This window comes from Eulemur rufifrons, chromosome 24, assembly GCF_041146395.1.
Source record: "Eulemur rufifrons isolate Redbay chromosome 24, OSU_ERuf_1, whole genome shotgun sequence".
Classification (NCBI taxonomy): Eukaryota; Metazoa; Chordata; class Mammalia; order Primates; family Lemuridae; genus Eulemur; species Eulemur rufifrons.
The window spans coordinates 12,779,937-12,797,423 of NC_091006.1; the positions used below are offsets into that span (position 1 = coordinate 12,779,937).

The window sequence follows — 17,487 nt, forward strand, 5'->3', positions numbered from 1 at the left end:
GCCTGCCCATCTCGGGCTAATGATTTCCAGACGCCTCTGGGGCTCCCCCAGCCTCCCTGTGTGCTGAAGGAGTCCCGCTGGCTGTCCCGCCTGCCTTTGATTTGGTTGAAAACTTCCACCTGGGTACGGGTTTGGGCGAAGAGGAAGAGACCCACAGAGAAATACACACGAAAATACTTAGCAAAAAGTGGGGAAAGGCTGGCTGCCATGGCTCACACTTGTAGTCCTAGCACTTTGGGATGCCAAGGCAGGAGGATTGCTTGAGGCCATGAGTTCAAGACCTGCCAGAGAAATATGGTGAGAACCCATCTCTACAAAAAATAGAAAAATTAGCTGGGCATGGTGGCGTACCTGTAGGCCCGATACTTGAGAGGCTGAGGTGGGAAAATTGCTTGAGCCCAGGAGTTTGAGGTTGCAGTGGGATATGATGACACCACTGCACTCTAGCCCAGGCAATAGAGCCAGATCTTGTCTAAAAAAGGAGGGGGGCGGGGCACGTGAAAGAGCTTTGCTGAGTGAGAAAGAAATACACACAAGAATGGGTAAGAGACAGTGAGCGAGAAACAGACGGGGACAGAAAGGAAACTACTAACCCAAAGACAAGAGACACAGGAAGTTAGAGACAGAAGGAGGTCACAAAAAGGAGTGGGAATGACAGATCTAAAACAAGGAGGTACAGAAACTGAGGCAGCCAGACCCCACTCTGTCCAGGGGTCCAGGATGTGGAAGAGGGGGAAGGGGACATCTATGTCCTTAGCTGAAAGCTGAACCTAAAAGTGTGTTTGCGTGTGTGTGTGTGCGTGTGTGTGTGTTGGCAACAGATGTGCAGCAATGGAGTGGTTAAACATGAAGGAGTGCTTGGAGGGTGGGGTCTGCCCCTGACTTACGTTACCACTTCCTCACCATAAAAAACTTTTGGTCAAGGTCTCTGCCTCCTGAGCCCCCATTCTCTCATCCCATCAGCCCATTCTTCAGACAGGGAAAGCTGAGGCCACCTTCTGCACCTGGCCCAGGGTCCCAGTGACCTCCTCTCCCCCAATCCAGGCTTCTGGGGCCCCTTCTGCTGGTCTATCAATGTCCAATGACCCCTGATCCTAGCCAAGGGGCAGGCCAATTGGTCAGAATCTCACGTCCCACTCAAGCTGGACAAATTTAAGGTCTATTTCTTTTCCAATGTGGGGTAAAGGTTGGGACGGGAAAGGAGGGGTAGAAACCTGACTCCAGGTCCCTGCCCAAGGCTGACCTCTCCAGCATCCTGACCTCTTATGACTCAACGTTGCTTGTGCTCCCATTGTGACAACTGGCTCACTATGACTACTAAGCCAATACTTGGTCCCTCTCACCAAGTAAATTTCTCATTTGATCTCCAGCTCCCAGATACTGAGAGGCCTTCTGTGAACCATGTCCTCAAGGTCCTTTGGCTGGTTGCTAGTATGTTCCAGTTTCTATCCTCCCCCTCCCACTTCTTGACATATCCCCTCCTTTTCCCTGTCCCCAGGGTGGGCAAAGTGGTGTCCTCTGAGATTGAGTGGTCAGCAATTTAAAGCCAAGGACCCAGGATGGTCAAATCCATGACAGTTGATCTGAGGAGTTATGTATTAGGGCTGATAAACAGATAAACAGTAAACAGTAAATACTGGCCATTATTGTTACCATCATCATTATTACCCTCAAATTCCTCCAGGAGAACTCCTATTCATCCTTCAAAACCCCATTTAGTTTCATTGCCCATCCTGCACAGATTGAGCTCTCAAAATCAGAAAGCTGTGATTTTGTGATCATTTGACAAGTTCCCAAATTGAGGCCCTTGGAGCAGCCAGGCCACCTGTGAGGTCCCTCAGCATCCAGCTTTGTTCTGTCTCTGCCTGACCAGTTCCTGGGCATGGGCCTCAAGCCCGGCCAGTCCGGCTGAGGAGTGTGCAGACGCAGGCAGTGTCAATTCGAATCCATCGCCAGCCCACACGGCCCTGGGCATCAGTGGTCAATGCTCGTACATAGGACTGCTTGGCTTTGCACTCGGACATCCAGTGCCTCCGGTCTACACCCCGGCAGCCCCCTCCACCCCCACCTGGGCCACCTTCCCCAGTGCCATCAGCCTTGCAGCGGGTCTCGAAGAAGTACTGCCGGAGGGGACTGCCACCAGCCGCAGGCACCTCGCCCAGCACCTCCACCTCGCGCCCACGCAAGTCCACAGCTGTCCGGCGGTCTGTCACCCAGCCGCTGACTGCATCGCACACGGCCAGCTCACCCCGGCGACTTGCTGGTGCTGTCTCGCTCACCCCGCGACGGCTGCGGTTGGCTGGGATGCCTGCTGGCTCCCCGAAGGCCCCGGCCTCCAGCAGGAAGAGCAGAGGGGGCCCAGCAGGGGTACCCCTGGACAGGACTACTCTGGGGGACAGGAGGTCCCACTCAGGGGCTAGAAAAGGGGGCAATGGTGAGGGTGGGGGGTGGGGCTCCATTGGGACACTGGGGAGGAGGAAGAGGAGGAGGATGGGAAGGGAGCATGGGGGGAGGGGGAGCATCTCTTGGAGCACCTGGAGACAGAGAAGGAGACCCAGGTTAGAGAGGAGGGTAAAAATTTAAGGAGAGACAGAAGTTGGGAACCTCATGGGAGGCCTGATACCAGAACCATGGCCAAGCCCTTGTTCTAGAACCTTGGGGGACCCTATACTCTAGGACTTAGATGATGCCCAACTTCTAGACTAATAATTATTCAACTACTGTTACTTAATAGCCAACAAATGGGGAAACACATGGGGCTCAGAGAAGTCAACGATGACTTGGACCAGGTTACACAGCCAGCAAATGGCAGAGAGGGACTTAAACCCTGTCTAGGCAACTCCACTCTGCCATCCCACCTCTACAACCAGAGGAATCCTACATCCTGTAGCCTGGAGGACATTCCAAACAAATTTTTTAAGAGATGGGGTCTTGCTATGTTGCCCAGGTTGGCCTTGCACTCGTGGGCTCAAGCAATCCTTCTGCCTCAGCCTCCCAGGTAGCTGGAACCACAGGGGTGTGCCACCATGCCCAGTGACCTTCCAAATTTTTGAGAAAGCCCATGATCTGGAATCCTAGGGAGAGCAAGTTCAGCTCAAAACTGCCACTAACAAGGCCAGACACTTCCCCTCTCAGGCTGGGCGTCACTTTCCCTGTGGGTGAAATTAACCTGGGGCTGGGAGAGCCTGGTGGGGTATGGATGTTGCAGGTTCTCTGCAACATTCTGGAAGCCTGTGGTCCTGGGAAAGGGAGGCATGGAGAGGACGGATAAGCAGCCAGTGGTTACCTGACCTGTCAGCACCTCCTCCACCTCCGAGCTCTGGGGCTGGGGGCCCCCAGATTCCGGGGGGCCCTTGTGGAGGACACAGGTGGCTCCCTCCTTCCTGACATCTCAGAAGAGGGAGGGGCAACCACCTAGGGGGAAGAAGAGAACAGGCAGGTTATATAGGCAGCGGGGGAGGGGGCCTGAATCCCAAACACCCCCTTCCCAGAGTTCCTCTGAGAGTGTAGGGTACCAAGAGGCAAAGCCCCGCCCCTTCCCAGAGGCCCCCTTTCTGCCCAGGTGATGGCTCCTGGCTGGGATGGGAAGCAGATGAGGGGAGGAGACGGGAGGGGAGAGGCGGCGGATGAAGGAGGCTGGGAAAGATTACATCCCCCTCGGCCCATTCATCTCCCAGACAGGGCGGGGGCAGAACTGCCTGGACACCCGGGTCCCTGAGGGCCCACACTCAAGAAGCCCTGGGTCCCCAAGGCTGTTTGTTGGAATGTTCCCTCCTCGCAGGACAGGCCAGGGCCCGCCCAAGACTTCTCCTGCACATACCTGGAGTGGCTGCCTGCCCTGGCGCGGAGACGGCGAAATGGGAAGAGTGGGAGTGAAGAGGCGCGCAGGCTGACCCGACCAAGACCGGGAGAGTGTGGGTCCCCAGCTGCCTTTTCCCCCAGACCCAGGAGTCCCGGCCCCCAGCGCCCTCCTCCCTCAGACCCAGGAGTTCTGGAGTTCAGGCCTCTCCTCCCCGGGTACTTAGAAATGCGGACTCCCAGGCCCCTGTTTCCCCAGAAGGTGTGAGCTGAGGGTCCAGACTCCTGAGACCCCTCTGCGGGGAACCGGCTGCACATCTGGGGCATTTCCCTCCTGCCTCAGTTTCCTCCGCCAAGCCCCGCCCCCGTCGGCCCCGCCCCCGTCCCTCCCTACCCGGGGGCAGGGCGACCCGGACGCCGGAATCCCGGGGGCGGAGGCGCGGAAGCTCTTACCTGGGGCGCCCTCCTCGGCTGCCCCGGCTGCCCTGGGCGCGGCGGCAGCTCCTCCTCCCGCTCGCTGGCTGCAGGGACGCCGCTGGCCCGCCGGCTCCTCGCTGCTCGCGCTCGCAGGGCCCGGGTCGGGGGCGGGGCGGCGCCCGACGGCGGAGGAGGGGCCGGGGGATCCCGCCTTGCACGAGCGTGCCGAGACCTCCGAAGCCCGGCCAGGCTTGCTCACGCCGGCCCGCCTCAGAGTCAGGAGTCCAGGCCCCCAGCGCCTCCTCCCCCAGACCCAGGGGTCCGGGCCCCCAGCCCCTCCTCCCTCAGACCCCGGGGTCCGGACTCCCAGTCCCCTCCTCCCTCAGACACAGGGGTCTGGGTCCCAGCCACTTCTCCCCCTCCCCAGCCCAAGAGTCTGAGCACGCAGCCCCCAGACCACTCCTTTCTCAGTCTCAGGAGTCCAGCCCCCAGCCCCCTTCTCCATTAGCCCCAGGAGTCTGGGTCTGAGATTCCTTTGCCGTCTTTTGCCAATTCCGTGTCAATCCTGGGGCAGATTCCCACCCTCTGCTCTCATCCCCACTTCCCAGGAGCTCCACGCCAGACATTAACCAGCTGGGCTTGGGCAGTGATAAGGCCCGAGGCCGGGGAGACAGTGGATGTGGGGGGGCTGTCCCACATCATCCTCTCCCTGGAATTTCCTGGGTGGGGACTAGGGAGAGAGGGTCTTGTCCTGAGCTCAGATAAGAGACATTCAAGGTATCATAGGACTCAGAGATAGACAAAGATATGTTTTAAGAACAGAAGGACTTGCTCTTAGAGAAACAGAGAGAATAGTGACAGATAAGGGAGAGACGGGGACAAGGCACAGAAATGCAGAAAAGGGGAGAGACCAAGAAAAAGACAGGGACAAAGACCTAGAGAGAGAAGGGGGGCAGAAACCCAGAGAAAGAAGACAGAGACTGAGATAGAGGGCAGACACCCCAAAAGAAGAGGACAGACCCCAGGAGGGTGACAGAGCCCCCCAGAGGGAGTAAGAGACCCTAAGAAAGAGATGACACAGGAGCCAGAGTGTCCAGGGACAGTCACATGGGCAGCAGGGGCCCTCACCCTACCACACCTCTGAGACCAGGCTCCCCTCCCCCTGAGCTATTTTCAGAAGGAAAACTGACGCCGCCTTGAGGGGTCATCCCACACCCCTCCCTCTACCTAAATATAGCATGGCAAGGTGGCAGGAAGGGTGTCCCCGGATTAGGGTGTTCCCCTCTCCTCCTCCCCGTCCCAGCCAAGCAACACAGAAGGCAGCTCCAGTTGTTTATTGGAGGTGGGGAAGGGCCACTTCCCAGTCTTTGGGTATCCATTCAGGTCACCTCTCTGACTTCACCACACTTCCTCCCCACCATCCCTAAACACCCAGCAGGTCCCACCCCCTACCAGGAGGACTCTGGGTAACCCCCAGTCGTAGGGGGGTCATAGGGATGGTTTTCAAATAAAAGTAGCTGGGAAACAGTCTCTGTCCCTTTCTCTCTGGGTCTCTGACTCTCTGGGTCTCTGCCCCCCTCTCTCTGGGTCCCATTCACCCTCTCTCTGGGTATCTCCCTCTCTTCTGGGGGTCTCTGTCCCCACACCCGGCCCTCTGCTCTCTTCTCTCTTGCCCTTGGCTTTCTCCCTTTTGCTTTGGGTCTTTGTCGTCTCTCCAGTTCTCGGTCCCTCTCCACACATCTCCTCCTCTTTGGGTCTCTGTGCTGGGGTCTGTGCCTCTAAGACTCTGCCTTGTTTCTTGTCACTGTGAGATCTGTCTCTGTTTCTGTCCCTAAATGTGGCTTTCTCTCCATTTCAGAGAGAAGTGACTACCTGAAGGTTATATTATTTTTAACCGTTGTCAAACTCCTCCCACAACCTGTACCTTTTTCTCTCTAGGTGCATACAAAGGTCATTAGATTAAACCAGGGGGTTCCAAACTGAATTCCATAGATGCATTTGGAGACATAGAGGGGGACTCAAAAGGAGGCATGTTCCCCTCCAGCCAGTTCCCCTCCGATGCTTTACATTGGTACCTCTAAGGAAGATTTTATTTGATCAAAAAAAAAAAAAAGGAGGGGAGTTTATAGCTAAAAATAACAACAACATTCTGTAAACCACTGGATGGGTTTTAATAAATTAATACAAGTAAAGTTACTTTGGATGATGCCTGGCACATAGGAAGCCCTATATGTGTTAGTGATGACAACCATCTTCCCCTTCTCTGAATGCCCTTTAGCTCTGAAAGACCTCTGAACATTTTTGGCTCCATGATTTGGGTAACACTTTTCCCTCTGAGCCGCAGTCCCCTTGTCTGTGAGAAATGAGGCTTCTGGACTCGGGAGGTCCTTTGTGTATGAGGAGGCTGACGGGGACACGTGGAGCAGGCAGCCTGCCACAATCCTGGCCCCCAGGGATGTGCTGTGTGACCTTGGGAGGCCACTCCCCTGCTCTGAGACTCAGGTTTCTCTCCTGGAAAACAGAGTGAAGCTCCCAGCCTGTCTGACACCCTTCTGAGCTGCGAGGAGGGGGTGATCAGCCTGGTTTAGGATCTCTTTATGATTCCGTGGAACAGAGATTGTGTCTTTCTCAGGTTCAGGGGCACTGAGTTTTTCTTTTTAGTTTTCTTGTTTTCTTTTAGAGACAGGATCTCCCTCTGTCGCCCAGGAGCAGTGCAGTGGCTCTATCATAGCTCGCTTTAACCTCCAATTCCTGGGCTCAAGTGATCCTCCTGCCTCAGCCTCCTGAGTAGCTGGGATTACAGGCACGCATCACCACATCTGGCTAATTTTTCTTATTTTTTGTAGAGATGGAGTCTCACTATGTTGCCCAGTCTGGTCTCAAACTCCTAGCCTCAAGCGATCCTCCCACCTCAGCCTCCCAAAGTGCTGGGATTACAGACATGAGCCACCATGCCCGGCTGGCACTGACTTTTTCTGCCTTCTTTTTCAGTTCCCTTTCTGTAAGACTCTATAATCTCTCTCAAACTCTCGGTGTCCTCTCTGGCTGCCTGAAACTGCTCTCTCGGTCTCCATCCCCTGCTCTTGGTCTCTGTCCTCCTGTCACTCTGGATCTCTGTTCCTCTCTCTTTGGGTCCTCTTCTCCAGGTTTCTATCTCTTCCTCTGTCTGGGTCGCTATCCCTCTCCTGGTCTCTGTGCCCCACGTTTTGAAGTCTCTGTCCCTCCATCATGTGTGGACAGAGCACAGTTTTCTCCCCTCTCCCGCTCCCCTTTCCCTTGTGGCTCTGACCTCCAGGTCTGGGAGTAAAACTGCAGGGGAGAACAAGGAGGGGAGCGGGTTAGGTGGCAAAATGAAGTGGATGTGAGTAAACAGAAGGAGCATCTGCATCTTCCTAGTTCACCCCAATCACCTCTGGATGAACACCTGAACCCGTGGATACAGAACCCAGCTCCCCCTGCACCTGCTACAGTGAGCAACACCGGGGAAGCCAGCTTGGTACATCTCCCAGAGTCTACACCGCCACACATTTGCTCCCTGATCCACGATTCTCCCCCAGCACTGTTACCCTTGGGTCCTGGTGCTACCACTAAATGCAAAACAACCCAACATAGCCCTATGGAACTCATCCTTACAGTCTGACTCAACCCGATATTCCTACAGGATGCACAATGACACAACTCAATGTAATTCAACCCAGCATGGCCCTATGAGATTCGAACGGTCATATGACCCAAATGAACTGGCCTTACAAGACTCGTGTTGTCGTACATCTCAACACAGCTCAACTCAGCGTGGCCCTCAAAAGCTTACAGCCACATATCTCTAGACAACTCAACTGAACAGAACCTTATAAGACTCATTTGGCTATCCATTCCAACCCAACTTAACCCAATGTGACCTAGAAAGCTCACATTCTATCAAGTGACTCTTCACATTTCCACATGACTCACAAGTTCACAGAACCTAAAATAACACAGCCCTAGAAGAATCACAAAGCCACATAATTTCTAACATGTCTCAACGAAACTCAACACCATGCATGACCGCACAGTTGATCTCAACAATGCCAGGGGTGACCACCTAACTTGACCCACCATGGGCCTAGGGGACCCATAAAACCACAGAATCCTGCGCAGTGCAGTTGGACAAGACTCACCCAAACTCACAACTCAACCCAACCTAACACTGACCTAGGAAACTCACAAAATGGTATGACGAAACCTATCTCAACACCACCCCAAAAGGCCCCACGAGCTTTGCACAACTCAATGCAACATGAACCAATGGAGTCCTCCTCGACTCAACAAAACCCACTGCCATTTGCTCATACTTAAGGAGGTACCCACGGGAGTTGCCAAACCACACAACTCAAGACCCAACAAGACTCAGTGTTCTCCCGTTCATTGCCACTTAACCTAGTTCTTCCTAAACCCAATCCCCTCCCCCCAGCCTTTCCCTCCACCCTGCTCCCCTCCCTCCCCTCCAAGGAGGTATGAGGTCCTGCAGACCTCAACTGTCCGTCACACTTCAGTGACCAGGTGTTTCGCAGGGGGCGCCCAGAGTGGAGGTGGTAGGTCAGGCACTTCTCCATCCACCAACCCCCCCTTGGCCTTGCCCTCCAGTGTGCCACAGGGCTGTGTGTCCACATGGCTGTACATCCCAGCCTCTTCGCCCTCTGTCTCCCGGTGGTAAAAGTAGCTGAAGTTGGAGACAATGACAGGCACAGGCAGGGAAATGGTCAATACACCGGCAATGGCGCACAGAGAGCCCACTATCTTGCCACCCACAGTGACGGGTGCCATGTCTCCATAGCCAACGGTGGTCATGGTGACCACTGCCCACCAGAAGGACTCTGGGATGCTGGTGAAATGGGAGTCCACCCGGTCAACTTCGGCAAAGTAGACCGCGCTGGAAAAGAGGACCACACCGATGAAGAGGAAGAAGATGAGGAGGCCCAGCTCTCGCATGGAGGCCCGAAGGGTCTGGCCCAAGATCTGCAGGCCCTTTGAGTGCCGGGACAGCTTGAAGATGCGAAAGACACGCACCAATCGGATGACCCGCAGGATGGCCAGTGACATGGCCTGCTGGCCCACTCCTCGCTGCCGGGCCAGCTCAGTGCCCAGCGCCACAAAGTAGGGAAGGATGGCCACAAAATCGATGAGGTTCATCACGTTCTTGAAGAAGATCGCCTTGCTCGGGCATGCCATCAGGCGCACCAGCAGCTCAAAGGAGAACCAACAGATGCACAGCGTCTCCACCATAAAGAACGGATCGCTGAAGGGCAAGCGGGGTGAGTTTCCAGGCACAGGGCTGGAGCCATTCAGCCGAGCAGGGAACTGCAGAGAGGAAAACATTCAGGGAGGGCCAGGCCAGGGCTGGGACACTGGGACAATCTTATTCGTTGTTTAAATAGCCAACTTCTCTTCATAGATGGGTCAGTAGCCACTGCCCCAAGGCCCCCAGCAACCTGGTGGTCCTAGACTCCTTCCCAGGACCCCGGGTTCATCCCTGGGTGGCTGACTTTCTGGTCTCCTGACCTGGTGGGTGGCTGGAGAGGCGGTCCCTGCCCCTTCACCGGCAGGGACTCCTGAAATGATGCTTGAGTAGGGTGCAACCTCTTCGCGCCCCCCGTGTTGATTTCCTACAAGGGGAGGGTCCTGGCCCTGGCCCCGCCTCCCGGGGCCTAGACTCTCCTTGCCCTCCCCAACCCCAGCCCGGACTATATAGCTAAAGACCTTTTCTGCGGGCCAAACCCCAGGTCCCTCCGCTAACTGCCCTCAGCCTGACTTGCTTTGTGATGTTCTCCTCTTACTCTGGCCCTGGCCCCAGACCTCAGCTCACTATATTCAGGCCCTCGGGCTCACCACCTCCATCCCATCCTTCCCATTGGTCAGCGCCAGCTGCATAGATCCCGGATTCTTCAGGCTCTCCTTTATCCCCTCAGCTTTGATTTTTAATCTTCCTCCTGCCCCCTGCACCAAGGGCCCTGCCCTCTGTACGCCGGGTTTCTCATTTGGGCCACCCCACCTCCTGAGAGGGCAGGTCCTCCTACTCGGATCCTCAGGCCCCGCCTCCAGCCCAGCTTTAGCAGCGAGGTCTCCGGGTAAGGCCCTGTCCCTGGGGGGCCTACCCCTTACAGCCCCTTGCCCTGCCTTATGATTGGCGAGATCCCGTAGCTTCGCCCACCTCCTCCCCAACCCCGCCCCTCTCCACCACGCCCCGCCCCTCACCGGGCCAGCTGCAGCCACTGCTGCAAGCCCAGGGTTGTCGCGGTCGTCGCGGAAGTCAGGCAGCGTCTCTAGGCAGAAGACCACGATGGAGACCAGGATGACGAGCACGGAGACGACGGCGAGCACGCGCGCGGCCTGCGAGCTCTCGGGGAACTCGAAGAGCAGCCAGAGCTGGCGCGCGAAGGCGCGGCGGGGCAGGGGGCGCTCGGGCGGCATCGGGCAGCCCTCGTCCTCGCGCAGGCGCGCCAAAGCCGCCGCGCCCAGCCCGTAAAAGGCCACCTCCTCCAGGAAGACGTCGAGCGGCACGTGCGCCGGCCGCCGCAGCCGCCCTCCGGACTGGTAGTAGTAGAGCACCGCGTCGAAGCTGGGCCGGTGCCGGTCAAAGAAGTACTCGCGGCGCACGTCGTCATAGAAGCGGCCGCGGCGCGCTGGGTCCCCGAGCAGCGTGTCCGGGAAACGACCGAGCGTGCGCGCCCGCGTCTCGAAGCGCAGACCGGCCACATTGAGCACCACCCGTTCGCAGCAGCCGCACGGCGGCGGGCACCGCGGCTCCATGGCGCGCGCAGCCCCGGCGACCCGCGAACGGACGTGTGGCCCCGACGCCCGGCCCGGTGCGGCCCCGCCTCGGCCGCCGCCGCCGCCGCCGACCCAGCCCGGTGTCCGGTGTCCGCGCGTAAAAATAGCCCGGCAGTCCGGCCAGGGCGCGGGGGAGGGGGCGCCGTGACCCCGGCGGGGCAGAGGGCGGCCGGGCGCCCTCTGCCGGGGCGCCCGCCCTGCCCCCCAGCCGCCGCCGCGCTGCGCTATCCGCGTCTGCCCTTTCAGCTCCCCTTTCCCTTTTTCTCTCTGTCGCCTGGGATCTCGGTCCTGCGTTTCTCCAAGTTGCCGTGTATGCGTGTCTCTTCTCTTTTTATGAGAATCTGAGCCCTCTATTGGAGTTGCGTGTTTCCACCTTACTCTCTCCTCTTGTGTGGCTCAGCGTCTGGCTATGTCATCGCTCTGGGTCTGTCTCTTGTGGGCATGTTTCTCTGACTATATGGGTCCGTTATCTGTGAGGTTTGTCACTCTGGGGGCCTCTGTATGGGGGTTCCTGCCAGATTCTTGGTCTTGGTCTTCAGATCTATGTCTTTATTTTGACTCTTGTTTTGGGGCGTCTGTCTCTGTTTATGTCTCGTTTCCCTGATCTCTTTGTTTCTCTTGTTCTGAATCTCTTTTCATTCATTATCTCTTAGCGTTCCATTTCTCTGACCCAGGGTTTTTCTGGGCCCCCCTTTAGTCTCTCCCTGTATCTCTGAATGGCTGGGAGTGTCTTAGGACCCCTAGAGGACTCAGGGTCTCTGGAGTCATATCTCTGGATATCTCTCTGATCATCACTCCTGATCAGCTCTGCCACTGTCCTGATGGTTGTCCTGTCCTGGGGTCGCTCTGGCAGCTGCAAACCACTGAACAAGTTCACCCACACCCCATCCTGTCTCCAGCGTCTGCACTGCGGTCTCCACCTGGATTCTCTACGAGACTTCCTGAAACCTAGCAGGGCCTGAGCTGTAGCCCTGCAAATAGTGCAAAAGGAGGCCGAAGTTGCCAGGAATGGGTGGGGAGTGGGCCGGGAAGATGCCACAGGGTCACTCTCAAGACCCAAAGGGCCTTGAGAGTGACGATGGCCTTTCAGCCACCGGTGTCTGATGACACCGCGTAAAAATAGCCCCATCGGATGGACTTGCGAGGGGGAAGAGGTGGCGGATTGGTCACCCCGGACTCCACGGAAAGGGGTCCCGGGCGCCCTCTGCTGGGGGCATGGAGAGCGACACAAAACCTTAGAACTCCATGCTAATTCTGAATTCTGGCCCTCTTTCTGCCTGCATTACTTTCTGGGATGCTATGTTTCTCTATGGATTTCTGTGACCCTCTCCCTGGATCTCTATTGTCCCTCTTTCTGGGCCTCTGTCCCTCCATCTCTCTTGTCTCTGTCTTTTCTTTGCGACTCTTTGATCTCTCTGTGTTCTGTGTTCTGCTGCATGGCAGAAACTTCCATAAATCAACCCAGAGCTTCTGCGGTGACCCCAAGTCCCTTCCTTGAGTCAAAGTGGCATCACGGTGGGGTCTGGCGTTTCTGAGCGGCTCCTCTTCCAGCTCCTAATTCCAACCCAGCTTTGCACACCCTCAACCTGACCAGTTTCCCACCTTTCTGCAACCCCGCCTTTTGGGGGACAGGAAGTCATGCCTGTCAGCAGCAGCATCCCCCTCCTCTCTGAGAACTTTCTTACTCTAACTGACCCCTTGTCCTCCCAGGAGACCCCAAAGCCCTCTTTCTTGTTGCCTCCTACTACTGAGCCTGAAGGTAGGCAGGTGTCTTCCTTGCTCCCTCTTGCAACTTCCAGATAATTCTCCATCTCTTCCAGACACTCCAGCTGCTTTGAAGCTCAAGCCATTGGTGGACACCTCTTCCCATCTTTCTTTGATGAACTCATCCTGTTGCCTTTTGGCCGCTCCTGCTCATTCATGGAAGATTTTAAATCCTGGCTCCCTGTCCGTCACTGCAAAACTACTATCATAATCATAATTCTAGCAATTTTGGCCGGGCGTGGTGGCTCACGCCTGTAATCCTAGCTCTCTGGGAGGCCAAAACAGGAGGATTGCTTGAGCTTAGGAGTTCGACAGCAGCCTGAGCAACAGCGAGACCCCATCTCTACAAAAAAGAAAAAGAAAGAAAATGCACAAAACAACAAAACCCAGCTGGGCTTTGCAGTGCGTGTCTGTAGTCCCAGCTACCTGAGAGGCTGAGGCAGAAGGATCGCTGACAGCCCAGGAGTTGGAGCTTGCAGCGAGCTACAATCACGTCACTGCGCTCTACCCAGGGCAATCAAGTGAGACTATGTCTCAGCAACAACAACAAAAAGTTCTTAGTAATTTCAGTATCCCCACAGATGATCTGTCTAAAACCTGGCCTGTACTAGATTTTCTTTTCCATAAAGAGCCACGGCCATATTTCTTGTCCCACATGGTTGTCCAGAACCTTGCCACAGCCCATCATGCGCAGTTCATGTGTCCAGCCTTTGGTGACTACTTCAACTAGCAGACCACGAGGGAAGGAACACCATGTAATTTCTGAGGATGAGTCATAAAAGGCCATGAAACTTTCTGCCCCACTCTTTCCTGAGACATTCGTCCAGACCAGATGGCGAGGCCCAGGTGGTGAGGACCCTAGGCCACTGGCCTTTGGCCCTGGCTAAACTCACAGCCCACAGCCAGCACCAACTTGCAGCCATGGGACTGAGCCACTTGGAAGCGGGTCCTCCAGCACACAAGCTACCCCCACGGTTGTTCCTCAGGCAGAGATACGCCTTCCCACCAAGCCCTGCCCAAATTTCAGACTTACAAGTGAAATGAATGATTTCTGCTGTTTTTAGCCACGCAGTTTTTTGGGGTGATTTGTTAAGACCATCACAGTAATAGAGAACCAGAATGTGGCCTTTGGGTACTCCCATCCCTTCATTTCCATCTGTCTTGCCCTCTTCCCTGCCTTAGCACCTCTCTCTCTTTTTCTTTCTTTCTTTCTTTCTTTCTTTTTTTTTTTTTTAAGACAGAGTCTCACTCTGTTGCCCAGGCTAGAGTGAGTGCCGTGGTGTCAGCCTAGCTCACAGCAACCTCAAACTCCTGGGCTCAAGCGATCCTCCTGCCTCAGCCTCCCGAGTAGCTGGGACTACAGGCATGTGCCACCATGCCTGGCTAATTTTTTCTATATATATTTTTAGTTGTCCAGCTAATTTCTATTTTTTTTTTTTTTTTTTTTTAGTAGAGACAGGGTCTCGATCTTGCTCAGGCTGGTCTTGAACTCCTGAGCTCAAACGATCTGCTCGCCTTGGCCTCCCACAGTGCTAGGATTACAGGCGTGAGCCACTGCGCTTAGCCTCTCTCTCTTTCTTTAAAAAAGTTTTATTGAGATATAATCCACATACCATACAAGCCACCTATTGACAGTGTATGACTCAGTGGCTTTTCGTATATTCAGAGTTGTGCATCCATCAACGCAATCAGGTTTAGAACATTTTTGTTATCCCCTGAAGAAACCCTGCACCCCTTATTTGTCACCCCCTAATCTTGCCTCCCATTTTCATGGTCATATCCTTGTCCTTGCCATTACCAGTAATTTATACCCCTTCTAAACTCTTGATTTTTATCTTTCCATTCTCTGTCCATGCTCATCTTTTCCCCATCACCCAAATTTTTAAAACTTCCAAAATCACCAGTACCTACAATCCCTTGACCCTGTGACCTTTTCACCATCTCTGACCACCTGTACAGCATCCTCCCTCTCCTCTTTCCCCTGCTTACCTCCCATGGTCCACCAATAAAGTCACGCCCTTGCCTGAAATCCCCTCCAGGGCACTGTGGAGCCAAACTCAACCCTAGTGCATCTTTCACCTACTCTGCCTGCCCAGGGGCACTGAAGGGAGCTGGACCAAAATGGAACACTCATCACTTTATATTCATGACCCCAAATTCCAGCCTGACACTGCTACATGCCCCTGATCAATGTACCCTCTGTCTCTCCAAGATAACCGTTAGCCATCTTTGTTCTCTGCAAACCTCCCACAGCAACTCTCTGTTCTACTTGCACACTCTGCTCATGTTATCAAACTCATTCTCTGTGTTATCGCAGTGGGAGGCAGACTCATGGCCCCCAAAGATGTCCATGTCCGAAGCCCTGAAACCTTTGAATGTATTATCTTATATGGCAAAAGGGACTTTGCAGATGGACTTAGATTAAGGCTCTGAAATTGGGGAGATGATTCTGGACTACCTGGGTGGGCCCAGTGTAATCATAAAGGTCTGTATAAGAGGGAGGCAGTTAAGGTCTGATTCACAGAAGATGTGAGGATGGATGCAGAAGTCAGAGAGGGGAGAAGATGCCCCACTGCTGGCTTTGAAGGTGGAGGAAGGGGCCTCAAGCCAAGAAATGCAGGCAGCCTCTAGAAGCTGGAAAAGGCAAGGAAACAGATTCTCCCCTAGAGCCTCCAGAAGGAGCAGAGCGCTGCAGACCCATTTTAGACTTCTGACCTCAAGAACTGTATGCTAATAAATTTGTGTTGTTTAAACCACTAAGTTTGTGGTGTTTGTTACAGCAGCAACAGGAAACTAATATACACAGGCTCTCCCATTCCTCGGTATCATTCTCATGTAATAATAGTATTTTTAAAACTTTAACTTTGAAGGATATTTAGCCGTACAAAAGAGTTACGAAGATAGCACAGAGTTCTTGAATACTGTTTATCTCGCTTCCCCTAATGTTAGCATCTTACATTGCTAGGCACATTTGCTAAAGCTAAGAAATTGACATTGGTACAATACTTTTGACTAAATAGCAGATTCCATTTGGATTTTCGTGTTTTTCCACTAATAGTCCTTTCCCCATTCAAGGATGCAATCCAGGTTGCATTTGCTTGTCATATCTCTTTAGTCTTCTGCAATCTGTGATAGTTTCTTACTTTTTCCTTGTCGTTCATTCGTGACCTGGACACTTGAAAAATACTGGGCAGTTATTTTGTAGACTATCTTTTAATTTGTATTTGTCTGATGTTTTATCTTGATTAGATTGAGGTTATAAATTGGGGGTGGGGGACGGGTTGAGGGTGGAGAGAAAGCCACAGAGGTGACAAGCCCTTCTCATCACATCATATTGGGTGCATGGGATGTCCATTTGTCATAGCACTGGTGATGTTAACTTTGATCCCTTGGTTAGAGTGGTGTCTGGGGTTTCTCCACTGTAAACTTATTATTTTCCCCTTTGTAATCAATGAATATTTGGAAGGAGCCATTTTTTTAGTCAAGTTCATTGTTTTATTTATTATTCTTTCCTCTGCTCGGAAATCTGCAGGATAGTCAAGTTTATTGAGGTCTAATGTACGTGCGGTATAATTTGCCTTTTTAAATGTACATTTTTGGCAAATATATGCAGTCGTGCAACACCACTACAATCAAACTATAGAACTGTCCCCTGACTCTCTCCAGATTCCCTAGTTTCCCTTTGTTGTCAACCCTTTTCCCCATTCCCAGCTCCTGGCCACCATTGCTCTGTTTTCTGTCCCTTGGTTCCTGTAGTTTTTTTTTTTTTTTTTTTGGCTTTTCCACAATGTCAAATAATGGAATAATACAGTATGTAGCTTTTTGAATCTGACTTCTCTCACTAAGCGTAATGTAAAGTTCCCATATATCCTTCACCCGGCTTCCAGCAATTTCAACCATAGTATAATTATTTAAGCCAGGACATTGACATTAGTATAATACTATTAACTAAACTATAGACCTTATTGGAATCTCACCAGTTTTCCACTAAGATGTTTTCTCTGCTTCAGAATCTAATCCAGGATCCCACATTGTATTCAGTTGTCTCCTTAACCTCCTCTAGGAGTTATTTGTAACTTTCCTCTTTTCCATACACTCTAATTCTGTTCCTACAGAACTTGAACAAGTGAGCTCTATCTTCAAATACATCCCTAATCTGACCACTCCTTACCATCCCACTGTTCCATTTTAGTCCAAGCCATCATCGCTTCCCTAGAACTTGTAGCTTCCTGACCATCTCCTGTTCCCCCTTCAGCCCCTTCCCTGAACTTTTTTCTGACCATAGCCATTAAAATGATCTTTTAAAAATGTACATCAGGTTATGTCCTTCTCCTGATCAGAATCCCTTAGTAACTTCCTATTTCAGTGCAAATAAAATCTACCCCCCACCCCCACCATTCATACTTGATGCAGGCAGAGCTCAGCAATGGCTGCTACAATCATTAGGTGAGAGATGATTGGGGTACAGAATATTTGCAGAATTTCAGAGACTCACTACTCAGGTTGTCAGGGGGAAAATGTACCTTTATAAAGAGAGATCAGGCACTTTGCTATATGATCAGGTGACCAAAGGCAACATCATAATAGTGGGATCATCTGACACGCACCTCCAGATGAGATGCAATATGAACTCTGAAGTATCAACAGGAAAGTGTTCTTGCCAAAAATGCTTAACTTCAATCCTTCGGACTCAATTTCCAG

The 17,487-nt window shown here is 53.2% G+C and overlaps 2 protein-coding genes across 2 annotated transcripts; both read right to left on the reverse strand.

Annotated features, from left to right (window-relative positions):
- Positions 1-1,634: 1,634 nt before the first annotated feature.
- On the reverse strand, positions 1,635-4,335 carry NTF4 (neurotrophin 4). The gene is made up of 3 exons (XM_069457803.1): positions 4,252-4,335; positions 3,292-3,414; positions 1,635-2,534 (listed from the first exon to the last, which is right to left on the reverse strand). Exon 3 carries the CDS (start codon positions 2,520-2,522, stop codon positions 1,890-1,892), a length of 633 nt encoding a protein of 210 aa, XP_069313904.1. The 5' UTR covers positions 2,523-2,534; positions 3,292-3,414; positions 4,252-4,335; the 3' UTR covers positions 1,635-1,889.
- Positions 4,336-8,736: 4,401 nt separating this feature from the next.
- On the reverse strand, positions 8,737-11,123 carry KCNA7 (potassium voltage-gated channel subfamily A member 7). Its single transcript, XM_069457795.1, has 3 exons — positions 11,086-11,123; positions 10,447-11,050; positions 8,737-9,552 (listed from the first exon to the last, which is right to left on the reverse strand). The coding sequence occupies exons 2-3, from the start codon at positions 10,999-11,001 to the stop codon at positions 8,737-8,739; spliced, it is 1,371 nt and encodes a 456-aa protein (XP_069313896.1). The 5' UTR covers positions 11,002-11,050; positions 11,086-11,123.
- Between the last annotated feature and the right edge of the window lie 6,364 nt (positions 11,124-17,487).